At 40.3% G+C, this 15,947-nt stretch overlaps 1 protein-coding gene across 7 annotated transcripts in view; it reads left to right on the top strand.

Moving 5' to 3' along the window:
- TBC1D30 (TBC1 domain family member 30) overlaps positions 1 to 15,947 on the top strand; it is a 185,369-nt gene that overhangs the window by 130,145 nt on the left and 39,277 nt on the right. For all 7 annotated transcript variants that reach the window (XM_033959126.1, XM_033959125.1, XM_033959127.1 and 4 more), the window contains 2 exons: positions 8,167 to 8,335; positions 10,181 to 10,286. In XM_033959126.1, the coding sequence (XP_033815017.1) occupies positions 8,167 to 8,335; positions 10,181 to 10,286 (275 nt within the window). The remainder of the gene's footprint in view (positions 1 to 8,166; positions 8,336 to 10,180; positions 10,287 to 15,947) is intronic.

Raw genomic sequence — 15,947 nt, 5'->3', positions numbered from 1 at the left:
AGTCTGTCGCCACCACCTCTTTCGGAAGACTGTTCCATACATCTACCACCCTTTCTGTAAAAAAAAAGTATTTCCTTAGATTACTCCTAAGCCTATTACCTCTTAACTTCATCCTATGCCCTCTCATTCCAGAGCTTCCTTTCAAATGAAAGAGACACAATTAATGCGCATTTACATCACTTACATATTTAAATGTCTCTATCATTTCTTCCCTCTCCCACCTTTCCTCCAAAATATATAGTTTAAGATCTGTAAGTCAGTCCCCATACACCTTATGTCGAAGACCACGCACCAAAGTCTTATACAGGGGCATCAATACCTCTTTTTTCCTACTGGCCATACCTCTCCCTATGCACGCTAGAATCCTTCTAGCTTTTGCTGTCACCTTTTTTAACCTGTTTGGTCACCTTAAGATCTTCACATACAGTCACACCCAAGTCCCGCTCTTTGTCGTGCACATAAGTTCTTTACCCCCTAAACTGTACTGTTCCCTCGGGTTTTTGCGCCCAAATGCATGACCTTTCATTTCTAAGCATTAAATTTTAGCTGCCAAATTTCAGACCATTCGTCAAGCTTCGCTAGGTCTTTCTTCATGTTTTTCACACCATCCTGGGTGTCTTCTGTATTGCAGATTTTGATATCATCCACAAAGAGGCAAATCTTACCTGACAGCCCTTCACCAAACAGCCCAATTCACCAAAAATGTTAAAAAGAACAGGCCTAAGAACAGAACCTTGAGGCACACCACCACTGGTAACATCTTTTTCCTCAGAGTGATCGTCATTGATCACTACCCTCTTGCCACCTTCCACTCAACCAGTTCTTGACCCATCCCGTCACTTTTGATCCATCCTGAAGTCATTCAGTTTATTTATTAGACGTCTGTGTGGAACACTGTCAAAGGCTATGCTAAAATCTAAATACACCACATCTAGCCCACTCCCTCTAACCAATTCTCTGGTCACCCAGTCAAAGAAATTGATCAGATTTGTTTGATAAGACCTACCGCTAGTGAATCCATTTTGCCTCTGGTCCTGTAATCCACAGGATTCCAGAAATTTTTGGGGGGTCAAAGAGACTGCAGTCATTCATAGTGAACTGCTTGGGCACAGTGTATACTGCTTTGCTCTTAATTCTCTGTTAGACCTGTTCTTTAGTATGTTTATGCTAAATTTCTGTCTTTCTTTTCCAGATCCCCTTTTTCCAGTTATTTTATCTTGGTGTTCCTTTCTTATTTCTTTGTTTGTTTTTAAACCACTTTGCTATGTGTAACATACAAGGCAGTATATCAAGTTCAAATAATATAAACATATTGTGGTGACTGTATCCGTAATCCATCTTGTACCTGTACGTAACTGTCTCCTGTGAAAAAATATTGCAACTGTGTTGGACATGCATCATATTAACTTTCATATTACAATAATTTGGAAAGTCAAACATGAAACATCCTGTATTTTATTATCATAACATCCTGAAATCGTATAAGTAGTACATATGCAAAGTGTACAACAGTGACATATGTTTACTTAAAGAAAATCAGTTTAAAGGTAAATACACATCTACTGTACAACGCCTTTTAAACATGAGCTCAAGGACTGTTCAGTCTTACAAATCACCTCTAAAATACTGACAATATAATAATAAGAGTTCAGGCAATATGCTACATATGCATATCTCACTTACCTTACAGCAAACTAATAAAACTTTGATAAGTTGAAATGAAATCAAAAGCCCCAGCCTCTTCAGAGGCACAGTTTTCCATTTTTGAATACAAGAAACTTGAGCAACTCAAAAATATTTCTATTGCATATCTATCACTTTGCTAGATTGTTTCTTGCATAGCATCATGGTAGCAAGTAACTTAAACCATATGATCCCTAAAAGCAATAAATGGCAAGAAACCAAAGCTGCCAAATTGCCTATATTTGGGAAGTAGATTTTGAAGCAGTCTTAATTTCTAACATCCCCATCATGATATACTATGGAATGTGCAGCACCAATTTCAATGGGTAGAATCAGGAACTACACATTTCATACTGATTTGGAATTTAAGTTCAAAAAACCAAGATTGACCCAAAAATCTCCCTCCTGGAACTAGATAAATATGAAAGCTATAAGAACCATAGTGTAGTAAAAAAAATCTAGAATGCTTACAAGTAAACAATTAATCATATTCACTATGCATCTCAAGATTAGTAAGGTGTACTAAAGGGATACACAGCATTTCTAAAGGTAGACCGAAATTTACCCACTAGCTCTGAAATACACTCATCAAGTAACGTAACATAACATAACATAGTAGATGACGGTCCATCCAGTCTGCCCAACCTGATTCAATTTAATTTTTTATATTTTTCTTCTTAGCTATTATTCTCATCTGCGCCATAATAATTTCTTTTGCAGGATATGGCTGGCAGGAAATTCTAATATATTTTATAATTGTGTTTTGTTAATTTATTTGTATTTTATGGTTTAATGGTTTTATACTTAGAAAGTATATCAAAGAATTCAAATAGAACACATCACTTTTAAAGTCCCTAAATTGCTAATAATTTGAGAATGAATGCATGCATCTCTTTATTTCTAGAATTTTTATGCATGGAAACTACACATGTAGAAATGAAAAATGGATAAAGAGGATGGAACTCCTCTTGAATGAGGAAAGACTAAAAAGGTTAGGGCTCTTCAGCCCAAAGTCAGCTCTCCCTTGCTGCAACAAGTGCTCAAAAGGTTGGCCAGCCTGGCAGGGCAGCCATTGCTGTTTTCAGGGCTCAGCACAGCTGATACTTCTGTCTGCCAGGCTGCGAATCCTCCGTAACCCAAGAAACACAAGTCATCTAAGGGTGACTTTATGCCCCAGGCGCTGGACACTTTCTCCAAGTTCATGACATTTTTGTGGTCAGAGTTTCAATCAAGTGTTCTCCCCCTGAAAGGTCTCAATCCCCCTCCACAGCATCTCTTAGTGATGTGGTGCCTTTGGGCATGTCCCCTCCTCCACCTGATGCGGCTTTTGCACTGCCTGATCCTGATTTGGGGGACCTGGATGCTGTTGTCTCCCTTACTGATCCATTGTATGCAGGTACAGCAGTTCCCGGAGTGGAAGACCAGGGGTTCTGTGCTGGATCGGCCGGATCCTTTGGGGGTCCTAGATCCTGTGGATGATTCTACTCTCTTGTGCTTATTAAGATCTCATTTCTGAGTCATTGCAAGAGTTGACTTAGTTCCTCAGCCAGCTCCATCCACCTCTTCTTCTTTGCTCTATGGTGTGTGCTCGCAGTCTGCTACCTTTCCCTGGCACCCTGATAGGAGTGTTCTGGTTTCAGAGCAGTTTGACTTTCCAGAAGGCTCTCTGAAAATTGCTAGAGCTATGCCCCGTTTGACAGGAATGTCAGCAGCTTCTGGCTCAGCCCAGGATGGATTCCATGGTTGCACAGGTGACTAAGCGTACCTCCCCCCCCCCCCCAGTGAGGGTGGTGTGGTGCTGAAGGATATGCAGGATTGCCAGGTGGATGTGTTCAGTGCTGGATTAACCCTATAAGCAAAGTAAGCACGTGCTTAGGGCATCAAGGAAAGGGGTACACCACAGAAATTTTTCATAGCCAAATTTATCATTTAAATTATTAAATTTATAGCCATTTTCAAAATTTAATGAAAAATGAATAAATTCTGTTTATAAAGCGTTCTCTCTTGTACCATCTATTTTATCCTGCAAAATAAAGTACACTGTGCTCGCAGATTGGAAGCTATACAAATTTTGAACAAGTCTAGACACATTTGAAACAGCACAAGTGACGGGTAGCTCATAAGAAGTTCTTAGTTTAGTTGCCAAATGTCACTGGTGTTAATTGCAGGTGCATTCATAACCTCTTCTTGCTTTCAAAATCTCAAAGCCTCAAATAGCCTCAAAGTTGCTTGATTTGATGACTATTCCAATAGCACACTCAGTTCTGGCTCTTTAATCTATTAAAATGTAAGTATGTTTTATATATTTTGAATGCATTTATTTCTATTCTTGGATATGAGCTCAGACATTTTGGCACACTCGCCTAACGGCATCGTGCGCCAAACATGCTTTCATGCAAAATGTGCTCGTGTCCACTCATGTTGCACAGTCTACTATTTCAGTACAGTTACTCTATATCTTTTTTTTCAGCCTAAACCAGCCAGTGGAAAATTCTTAAAGATTGTATTAAAAATGAAAGTGTCTTAAAATCCCTCTCTGATACAAGATAGGAGGCACATGCTATGGCAATAACAGCAATTTTGAAATCTTCCTTTGAAATTTTAGAAGCATTAGAATATATAGCCAAAGACCAGTCACAAAAGGGAGACGCTAGACGAGAAGCAAATACTTTTGCGGATAAGATGCAAGAGCTAGAATTTGTTTTTATGTTGAATTTTTGGAATGAGATTTTGCAGAATTTTCACAGCATAAACAAAGTTCTACAAAATGAGGATGTGAACTTAAAAACATGTGCAGATCTGTATGTATCATTAGCTGACCAACTGTGTACTCTACAAGATGAATTTGAAAAATATGAAAAGGATGCAAAGGAAATGTTACTAGATGTTGATTACAAGGCAGCTACAACTCGCAAACGTATCAGAAATAAGCTACCCAATGATGGAGATATACCATAAGTATATCTGAATGCCAAAGATAAGTTTCGTATCAGCACCTTTTGCACAATTCTTGACAAACTTGCAACTGAGATAAAAAGAAGAGGAGAGATGTACAAAGAAATTAGCAGAGACATTTTCTTTTCTAAGTGATGTGCCATATGTCACGTCATCATCTACTAACATTGAAAGGTATTCTCGGTTCGATAAAAAGCTGTTTGATTCTTACCCAGAGGACTTCAACAATAATTTCTCTGCTGAACTTCAGCAGTTTCATTTATACGTATGCCATAAGTTCAGGGCAACAGAAAATGTAAAAACAAGATTCAGTCATGCTGAACTTTATAAAATAATTTTAGAAGACAATATTGAGTGTGCCTTTCCAAATGTAGACATTGCATTTCGTATATTTTTAACATTAATGGTCACAAACTGCTGAGCTGAGAGTTCATTGTCTCGGTTGAAATACAGTATATTAAAAATCCCCTCAGAACAACTATGCCACAAGGCAGGCTGGATGCCTTATCTCTATTATGTATAGAAGCAGATGTGTTACGTAAGATTGATTATGAAGATCTGATCAAAGACTTTGCAAGAAAAAAAAGTAGGAGAAAATTATTAAGCCATAAATAAAATGGATTCCTATGTAAGACTTTGAATGTATGGATCTCTATAGAAGTATAGAATCTATATCATGGTTGAAGGGATGGTGTAATTTCAACCTCCCCTACATGCCTTCTATGCAAGTATAGGTTTGTCATGCAAATGTAGATATTTCAGGCCCTCAGAGGTGCCACCAAAAGTTCAATAGACTTTCATAACTTTTGGCTTTATGCCCCCTATCGTCATCGGGTCACTGATTTAATACTTAGAGGTGTGCAACAATTATCTTTAAATATTCAATAAATTAAATAAGTTATAAAGTGCATGTTACTTAACTTGGGTGGTTAGCCAGGAGGGATAAAGTTGCCAACATGTTTCACCCTGCTGGGGTTTCCTCAGGGCACAATCCCTTAGTACTATATACTATTCACAACGTGGCCACCCAATATGTGATCTTTGGATCTTTAGATCACATATTGGGTGGCCAAGTTTCATCTTTATGACTATCTGTGTGTGCTGACTTATTCGATTAAGTGGGGTGCTCCCGCTTCCAAGGCCATATTTTGGGGAAACAGACGCATTCTACCAGGAGTGTGGATTCTTCGTGGGCTGAAGCTAGATCTGACGCTCCTGAGGAGATTTGCAGAGCAGCCACTTGATCTTCTCTGCACACATTTGCCAAGTTCTATAGAGTGGCCATGGCAGCTAGGCATGACTCCGCCTTTGGGTCCTCGGTCCTAAAGGTCAGTGCAGCAAGCCCACCCTAGCTTTGGGGGGACTGCTTTTGTATTTCCCTACTGTCTAGAACACTGGTTCCCAACCCTGTCCTGGAGGTCCACCAGCCAGTCAGTCAGAATAAAGTTATGTTATGTTTTCAGGATAGGCGTTTTTTAACTCAAGCATTTTCCCTATCTGTCCCAGTGGACTCACAATCTATCTAATGTACCTGGAACTATGGAGGACTGAGTGACTTGCCCAGGGTCACAAGGAGCAGCGCAGAGTTTGAACCCACAACCCCAGGGTGCTGAGGCTGTAGCTTCAACCACTATGCCACACACTCCTAAGAAATAGGAAAATTGTTTTGATGATTTTATATCTGTGTCTTGGACAGTAAGCTTTTTTTTAATTTATTTATTTTTTTCCAGAGCATGTGTTTCAGAGGGAATGCATCTTTATTTTGAAAACTGGATTTCCTAACAAGGGAATTTTCAGTAAAACATTTCTTTTCATATCCACTTTATTGTTTCTCATATAGAACCACTCATATTAAACAGGCACACTACGCATCCACCTGACACTCAGCTTTTTTCTTTTTGGCATTTAAGCTATGGAATGAATGTCCTTCAATCTTTTGCTCAGAATTCTCCTTCATAAACTCAAAGGCTCTTTTGAAAATTAATAATAATAATAATAATCAGTTTATATACCGCAAAGCCGTAAAGTTCTATGCATTTGAATACCAACTATCATCAAGTTTATCAAGTTTATTAGGATTTTTTATATACCGCCTATCAAGGTTATCTAAGCGGTTTTTACAATCAGGTACTCAAGCATTTTCCCTATCTGTCCCGGTGGGCTCACAATCTATCTAACGTATCATGCAGAATCATTTGTCATGGTGCCTGTCTCAATCAGACTGCTAATGCCTTCTTTCTGCAGAATGTATGTTTTGGTCCCATTTGTACATGATGTTCCAGATCTTTTATTTTAGACTATACAGATATGACTTGCATATCTGATAAGGCGGTATAGCAAATACCTAATAAACATAAACATGCCATTACAGAAATCCACCTCTTGAACTCTTTTCTTTGTTGGGACGTCCCCTTTGCAGAAGCATTCTGTGGTGTGCTGCAAGGCTTTCCATTATCTTCATCCTTGTTTAACGTATACCTAAGAGCTTTGGGCAAACTATTTTCTCCTTTTCTCTTATGCAGATGATATTTTCCTGCTCTGCCTAGATAAAGACTCCTTTGATGATGCCATACAGTACAAAAGAAAGATCATAGAAGATCTGCGTCTATGGACACAAAAAATGTTCTCAAGCTTAACAAATTGAAGACGAAGCTGCTCTAGTTTAGTAACTACAGTTCACTATCACATACCGAACTGGTGCTGATAGCAAGAGAAAAGCTTAAAATCACGAGAATATCAAAAGTGTTAGGCGTTACTATAGACTCTGACCTTAGTTTTGCTGATCATATTAATTCCTTGGTGAAGAACTTGTTCTTTAGATAAGACAGTTAAGAACGATTAGATCTGTATTAAGTCAGGCTAGTTTCAGGCCAGTTGTGCAAGCTTCCTTACTTGGATTATTGCAATTCACTATACTGTGGTGTAGCAGAGAAAGAGTACAAGAGACTGCAACTACTTCAAAATATGGCAGCCAGACTGATTTTTCAACAAAACCAATTTGAGAGGGTTAGTCCACTACTGAGAGAATTACACTGGATACACATGAAAAAGAGAATTTAATTTAAAGTTGCTTATGTGATACATAAAGCAATATTTAGAGAAAACTGTAGTGGACAAGTCTCTAAGATCATAGTTACTAGTTTCTTTTACAGTATCCTGTACTGGAGAGAACACGCCACAACCGACGGATAAGTTAGAATCTCTATGGGACAAAAATGTTCATTATCTTTTTAAAATTTTGTTTAGTTTCATTTTAGCATACACTAACAAAATAGCACATACTATTTCCTATTGACATACATTAGTGCATGCTAGCTTAATATGCTGAAATGAAATGAAACAGATTGAAACAAAAATATACTAACCTACATTATTATGAATGATTCATTATTAAATCTATCTTAGCCCAAACCTTGGAGTTCTTTAAGATGATAGGTTAATGTTTCCATCTTGCTCTGGTTGGCGTGCTTTATAACTGAGATCATTGAGACATTGGTTTCAAAATAATACTTTTTTCTTCATTTTCAGGAGGGTACGAACCACCACTAACAAATGTGTTCACAATGCAGTGGTTTCTGACCTTATTTGCTACCTGCCTCCCTAATCACACAGTTCTAAAGATCTGGGATTCAGTATTCTTTGAAGGATCAGAAATCATCCTAAGGGTGGCATTGGCTATTTGGGCAAAACTCGGCGAGTAAGTGATTTTATGTTTCAAACAAAGTGTAATCCATATGAACGAGTTAAGTCTTGGGAGTAGAGCTGATGATGCAATAGAAAATGCATTCTTCATTTTGCAGTTTGTTTCCTATTTACCTGTAGAGATGAGCTTTTGCCTCAAAATTTTTTCAAATAATTGCACTGTCTATCTTTGATTTGGCAAAATTAATTTCTTCCTGTGTTAGTATTTCATTTTATTAAGGTAAAGGATGAAAGAAAGGTCAGTTTTATAAAATATGCATATTTCCACAAAGTATGCACAGATCTATTTGCCTCAGAGTTTGTATAACTATGTTCAAGAAAACTTGTGCATTGTTGAAAGTATTTCTGGGAACCTATTTTATAAAAGGCACAAATCCTCTTGGATTGGCATTATAAACCAGGTATATTTTTATAGAAACACTTTAAATCTGTCTCCTTAATATCTGAAGGCTAACCTATACAGTATGGGCCAGATTCTGTAATTGTCACCTAAAGTTAATTGCCTATTGCATGTCAGTCACAAGTGCCCATTACAAAATCCTGCTTAATGGCACCTAACTTGAAACTTAGGCACCTGTAATGAAGGGTAGGTTTTTAAAAGCCTTTATTATAGATATCTTGAGTCCTCTGGAGAATTGTACCTAGTGATGCCTAAGGGCTAGATTCACTAAGCCCACTGATCAACTTCTGACCACTTAGCGACCCCTTTGCAACCCGATTTACCTCCGACCCAATTCACTAACCTCTGTCCCAATCATTCTCCGATCCGCTCATGCAAATGAGGGGGAACGGCATTCAAATGTAGGCAGACAACGATTCACTAAAAAAAAAAAAAAAGAGGGACACCGATTGGGCTGACCGATCCAAAAATAAGTGACTGCTGAGGACCTGTCACTCAGGTCCTTTCCGACTGCCCTGCCTTCTGCCACCCTACTCTCTGCCCTGCTTCTCTGCTCTCAGCCCTGATCTCCTGCCTGCCCCAATCTCCTGCTTTCTACCCCATCTCCTGCTCTCACCCCAAATCTCTCCTGCCGTCCCGACTCACCACCCTGCTCTCGCCCCGAATCTCTCCTGCCGCCCCGACTCTCCTGCCCTTCTCCGCAGTGCAAGCCCTTGGTTTTAACCCATGGGCTTAAAAGTGGGTTAAAACTACAGGCTTGCGAAGAAAAAAAAAGCAAAAAAAGAAGTTTCCTGCTCTGCCGGACACAGAAGGCCAATGCATGTGCAGACCATCTATAGATGGTCTGCGCGTGTGTCGGGATCGCTATAGAATGATCCAGGCGCTCAGTTGGGGGCGTGATTCTGATCGCCCTCATTTGCATGAAGGTTATTCGTGAATCAACGATGCAGATCAGATCAATCATGGATCAGATCTGATCCGTGCCCTTAGCGAATCTAGGTCTAAGTCTTTCTCTACCTGTAAATATGCTTGCTTAGGTGGGCTAGGCGCCTATCTTTTGTAGAAGATAGGCTCCTTACTCCTAATTAAATTTTATTTTTTCAATTATAAGCTTGTTAAAGCTCATTATTGAAGTCAATTTACTAATTAAGTCAATTTACTAATTAAGCTAGGCATCTAACTTTTAGGTATCATAGAATTTCCCTATATGTGCCTTTTTTAATTATTCCTTTTTAAAAATTGTAGGTAAAAATCCATAATGATTAATTTTAACTATTAATCTAGGTAATTAGCAGCACAAAGTCAAGATACACACATATGATTCCCACAAGAACTCATTTTTCCAAAGTGCTAGCCAGTATTAAGCTTTTTTTTCTTTTATCAAATAATATTGCTAAAATAGTAGTTTTCTTATGTTTGATCCATCTACTTTTCATTCAGGCAAATTGAATACTGTGAAAATGCAGATGAGTTCTACAGTACCATGGGAAGGTTAACCCAAGAGATGTTGGAAGACAATCTGATTGACAGCAATGAACTAATGCAGGTTGGCAAACTAAAAAAAAATCTATAAATCTTAAACACACCAAAATGTTTTTTTGTCGTATCATTCACAGAACTCGGCCGATTCTTATGAAATTTAGGACTCCTTTTACTAAGCTGCAATAGCGGTTTTAGCACGCGTGCTAGACGCTAACGCCAGCATTGAGCTGGCGTTAGTTCCAGCCATGTAGCGCAGGTTTAGCGTGTGCTAAAACCGCTTTCGCAGCATAGTAAAAGGAGCCCTTAGTGCGTCGTGTCTTGAATGAAATTGATATAAAGTGTTGTAGATATTTTCCACTGCACCACAACAGTGCCTTGTGAAAATGAATTGTGAATTGAATAAAAACACATCAAAAAGTCTTATGGGCATATCTTGCAGAAAAATATAAAGTCACATAGTAACAGTAGATGACGTTTTTTTTCTTCAAAAAGTAATGTTTCTATTAAGCAGATGTTTGAAGTGCACTTCCTTTGCATGAAGGCATGCCTTCAGCTTTGGCCACCACTAATCTATGGACTTATCAATGACGCACTACTTCAGCTCAATCCAAAGATGAGGCGCTGTTTAAGGTCTTTGACGTCAGATATTGCTGCCTGGTAGACGTGGTCCTATATCAGCCCCCAGATCCGATAGTTAACTAGGTTTAGGTCTGGTAAATTCGCAGGTCAGAGGTCTGTACCAATGAAGTCTGGGGTCTCCTGATGTAGCAGTTCTATGGTATCTTTTGCCCAATGTGCTGGGGCATTTTTCTGCTTGAAGATAAAGTAGTCTTCCTGCATGTGACGGATCGCTGGCAACAGCTTCTGCATCAAGAGGACAATCCAGTAGTATTCGCCATTGATCTTAAACCCCAGGATCGATGAAGAACAGATCTATGAATCTGAGTTTCGAGAATGTGACTGCAACTGAGACCATGACTGATTGGGGGGCAGGTCTATAGTATGCATTTGGCATTAACCTCATTCTTCAGAGTTGTTGAAGGCACATACAGGTGATCATTCTGTGTGTTAATCAGTGGAGCTATTTAAATATCTTTTCATCTGTAAACCAAATGAAGCTGACACAGTGCTCCAGGTACTTGGTCAAAAGCTGCTTTTACCATTTTAGGTGTGTGTCTTTGTTGTGCAAAGTAAACTCTTGGGCACAATTCTTTTTAAGACCACTTTAATTTCAGATTGCCTTAACCACAATTGTCTGACTTATTCCTGTTTCTCTTGCTATTTGGCAAGCTGTTCGATATGTTTGCAGCGTGTTCTCCTGACTCAGTACAAGGTTACGCACAACATCAATGTGCTCATGTTTGCGAATCGAGCACAGTTGTCCACTGCCTGGCTTACGATCCACTGTGTCCGTTTCTCGGATATTGCATAGCAGCACATCAAGACTGTTTTTGTTCCAACCCTTCTGTGGGAACTCTTTCAACGATCGTTGACTGCTATAACCTTTTAGCAGTAACAAGTTCTTTATTAAAATTTGGTCTTCTGCAGTGAAAACCATTTTGCTGCAAAGACTGTTTACAAACTATCGTCTGCTTCTGGACGTATCCCATAGCAACAATTCATTTTTACAAGGTAGTGTGATGGTGCGGTAGGAAATATTTACAACATTTTACATCAACTTCATTCAGGACACGACACACTAAATTTCATAAGAATTGGCCGAATTCTGTGGAAGATACAACAAAAATCATTTTGCCGTGTGTTTTGTTGATTCACAGTGTGTGTATATACAGTCAACTCCACCTAAGTGCATGTTGGTTAAGCACACACTTCAGTTATCCGCACCTGACCAGTAGGGTCCCATTTTTTTACATTAAAGTCAATGGACGTAAACTCCAGATAATTACAATTCTGATAAGCACACAATCCGCTTATGTGCAAAGATGTTATAGGTCCAATCTCCATTCTCTCACTGTACGTTCACTTCAGTTAAATGCAATCACATTCTGACATGGAGTTTAGTCTTATCATCATCAATTTCAAATTGCTATCGACGGGCGAGCTTTGTTCACACATCTGATGAGACAACTGAAGCAGACACTTCATCTATTGACCTCCAGTTTGACTCTTGTCACAAGAGTTTGAGCTGTATGTCATCGTTGACAACGATCTGCCCATATCATCTGACAGCACTAATTCTGATATCTGTACAGTCATAAAGGACACTGCAGACAACTTAGAGTCTTATGATGACGGAGATAACTGCTGCTGTCATCACGACTAATGAACCACCTGCAGAGATTGTTTCCTTCTTAGACACGCTGAAGTCCCTACACACGTTGTATTGTTATCTGGAGATATATGGCTGTCATGACTATGGACAGTTTTACAGCATCAGTAGTCAGTTGCACAGCCTGAATCATGCAATCTGCGTGCAGAAAACAATGACTGATTATTTCAGTAGAATGTTGCTTTAAAAAAAGCTTTATTGCATTAAACTGAACAATACTGTTCTACAACTTATCACAAGCCCGACTCCCATTCTGGCCTTGTGCCAGTTAAGAGCCCCAGAAATCACCTGTTGAAAATGGTTAGAGCTGACCAGTATGTCCCTACAGGGCAGGAACAGGACCAGAAAGCTCAGGCTGAGTTCAGGCAGCACTTAGTACATAGCCCTGGGAAAAACGGTTTGGTCCCTTTAAATCCTTCATCTTTGAAACTGCTGACCAAACAGGTTAGAAAGCAGCTTCAGCTGCAGGAAGCCCTTCCCCCGCATAGGGCTGGGCTTGGCATAGCAGCTCTTGAGCATTTAGAGAGCTGGCTGTCTCAGAGGAGGAAGCAGGCTAAGGAAGCTCTCATGTTGAAAGAGCCTCCACTCTTCAAGAGCCAGCAGACGTGGAAATGCTGAACCCAAAGACAGAGGAAGCAGCCCAGATAAACCAGGAATCAGAGGAGATGGACTGGAGTGCTTTGCCAGAGTTTGTGCTTCCTTAAGAAATGGAAGTAAGGTGAATGGACTGTGTGTTTGTTTTGAAAAGTTTTCTTTTTTCTTGATTTTTGGGGTTTGGCTGTTTTGCTGCTGGGACAATTATTCAGCTGCAAAAATGTTTTAGTAGCTGAGAAAGTGAATGGACTATGCTTGCTGAGGAAGGAAAGTTGCCAGTAATTTATTTTGTGGCTTGAAAGTTGTTGGGTTTTTTTTTTTATTCAAGAAGGCCACTTCAAGCAGAAGCTTAGCTGCAGGTAGGCAGCACTAACAATGTCCTTTCTGGAGTTGTGAAAACCCTGAAGGATGGGGCAGGATCTGCCCAACATCTATGTGGTGGGTTTTTGTGGGTCTATTTTTGTATTTTGCTTTGACAAGGTACTACTTTGGCAAATCCGCCAACCTTAATCCCTGCAAAGGAGAGAAGAGCTACAGCATTGCAAAGATATAGTTTTGTGTTTAGACCAAAGACCACTTGTGACTGAACTTATGCTTTATTCTATTGAGGCCAGTATTTTTAGGACTTACCTGGGACATAAGCTGAACGCTTAGAAATTAACCAGACCTGGCTGGTGAGGGCTGCATTATTGTTTGGTTCACTCATGATTGCTGATGTTTTTGGATTCCTTTTGCCACATTTTTGTTTTGCCAAGTTTGGATGATTAATAAATTTGATTGCTTTACTTTGCCTACTTACCTGTGTAGTCCCATTCTGACTTTTATCCACAAGGTAAGCTCTCCACCACAGGTACTTCCTCCCTCTTGGGGAAGCACGCCAGGGCTATCTAGTGGTTGTGTGCCAGTCCCTGCTTTGCCCTAAGGGACAGCCATGCTACAAACTGTACCATATTACATTGTATTCGGTGTGGTTTTGGTTGAATAAAAGTTTTATTGCATTTGACTACAGCATACTGTGAGTTTTCATGACTAACAAGTGGTGGTACTCCTATTAAGCGCATACTCCGTTTAAGCGCATGTGGCAACGCAGTCTGAAGGGCGTGCTCTTAAGCGGAGTTGACTGTATATGTGTGTATACTAGTGTTTTAGCCCGTTACATTCGTTACAGTAACGGGTGCTAGAATAGCCCCATCTATACCCTGACCCTGATTCCTCCCATGCTCCACCTCTGCCATGCCCCGGACCCTGCCTCCCAATGATCCCAGACCCACCACCTCACCTTTCACCATTTCCTTAGTCCTCTGTACTCTTTTGGCCCTCATAGATCCTCCATTGCATTTATCACCTGACAGGGCCTTTTGCTCCGTTGGGTCTGGCCTCTTGGACCCCTATTACTTACCCGAGGCGGCAGCAACTATCCTGATGTACCAGCCCTTCCTCCCTAAGTGCCCCAAAGCAGCAGTGGTCCTATCATTTCCATCTCTCCCTTACCCCCTTTCACACCCTCTACCATCTCTCTCTGACCCTGTTTCACCCCTTTTGCCATATTTCCCTTTCCTGCCCCCTCCATCTTTCATGAAGTCTGTCTCTCCCTGTCCCCCTTGTAGCCCCTCTGTCCTTCTCATCCGTCTTTCTCTCTCCTTTCCTCACTTGAGTCCAACATCTCTCCCTTTTGCCACACCCTCCCCCGAATCTAGCACCTCCTGCCTCCACGGAGCTCTCGCAGCTCCTCCTCCAGCCAGGCTTCAGCCATCTACACTGGCTCCGGCCTTGCAGTGTCCCGGAGGGAGGGTGATGTGGAGACCGCCGCAGGCTCCTTCTTGCAATGGGGATAATAAAACCCTTAGCGCGCACGCGCACTTGAAACTCCATGCAGGCTCCTACTGCGCATGTGGAGGCACAAAACAGAGAAAGAGAAAAGACTATGGGCTCTGTCTCCATGATCCTCTGTCAACGTTGAATCTTTTGGCGCTAACCAGTCATTTTCAGCAAAGATAACCAGATAAGTGCCACTGAAATGACAGGATGGCCACTGATAAGCAAGTTAACTGACGGTCCTAGCCAGTTAACTCGCTAAAGCAATTTTGTAAGAAATTAGGGAAGAGTATTAGTGCAGTTAAAATACCACAAAACAAAGATACATAGTGCATTTCAGGAGAAATTTGAGGCTTCTACAGAGGAAAACAGAAAAGCAATATATCTGCACAGAGGAAAACAGAAAAGCAATATGTCTGCCCAACAAAAGAATATGGATAAAGCAAACATCAAATTTATGGAATGGCATGACATAAAAAAAGAAAGAATGCTGGAAGCCATTGTTAAAGAGAGCCCATACCCTGATGGAGTGCCCCACTTGTGGCTCAAAAATGAAGTGATTACATCATTACAATCCAAAAGTCCAATTGACAAAAATAAGGATAGATTTCTTCTTATAATGACTGGGGTGGCCATACAATTAATCACCAGAAATTGGAAAAATTGGGATAGGCTAAATTTTACTTTTTGACGGGAAACACTTTGGGCTCCTTTTATCAAGCCGCGCTAGTGGTTTAACGCGTGTAATAGTGTGCATTAAACTGCCGGCCGCGCTAGCTGTGCTAGCCGCTACCGCCTCCCTTGAGCAGATGGTAGTTTTTAGGCCTGCACGGGGGTTAGCGCGTGATGAAACATTGCGCGCACTAACCCCGCTAGTGTGGCTTGATAAAAGGAGCCCTTTGTTTATATTACCGTCATGAAAGAGCCAAAACTAACACCTCAATGCCCATAAAAACACTTCTCCTCACAAAAGGAGATCCAAGTAATTTTTTCAAAACTACTGACCAATAACTTGTTTGCCTACAA

Source organism: Geotrypetes seraphini, chromosome 9, assembly GCF_902459505.1.
Source record: "Geotrypetes seraphini chromosome 9, aGeoSer1.1, whole genome shotgun sequence".
Taxonomy (NCBI): domain Eukaryota; kingdom Metazoa; phylum Chordata; class Amphibia; order Gymnophiona; family Dermophiidae; genus Geotrypetes; species Geotrypetes seraphini.
The sequence above is the reverse complement of the archived record's forward strand: the minus strand, read 5'-3'. Positions and strand labels throughout refer to the sequence as shown.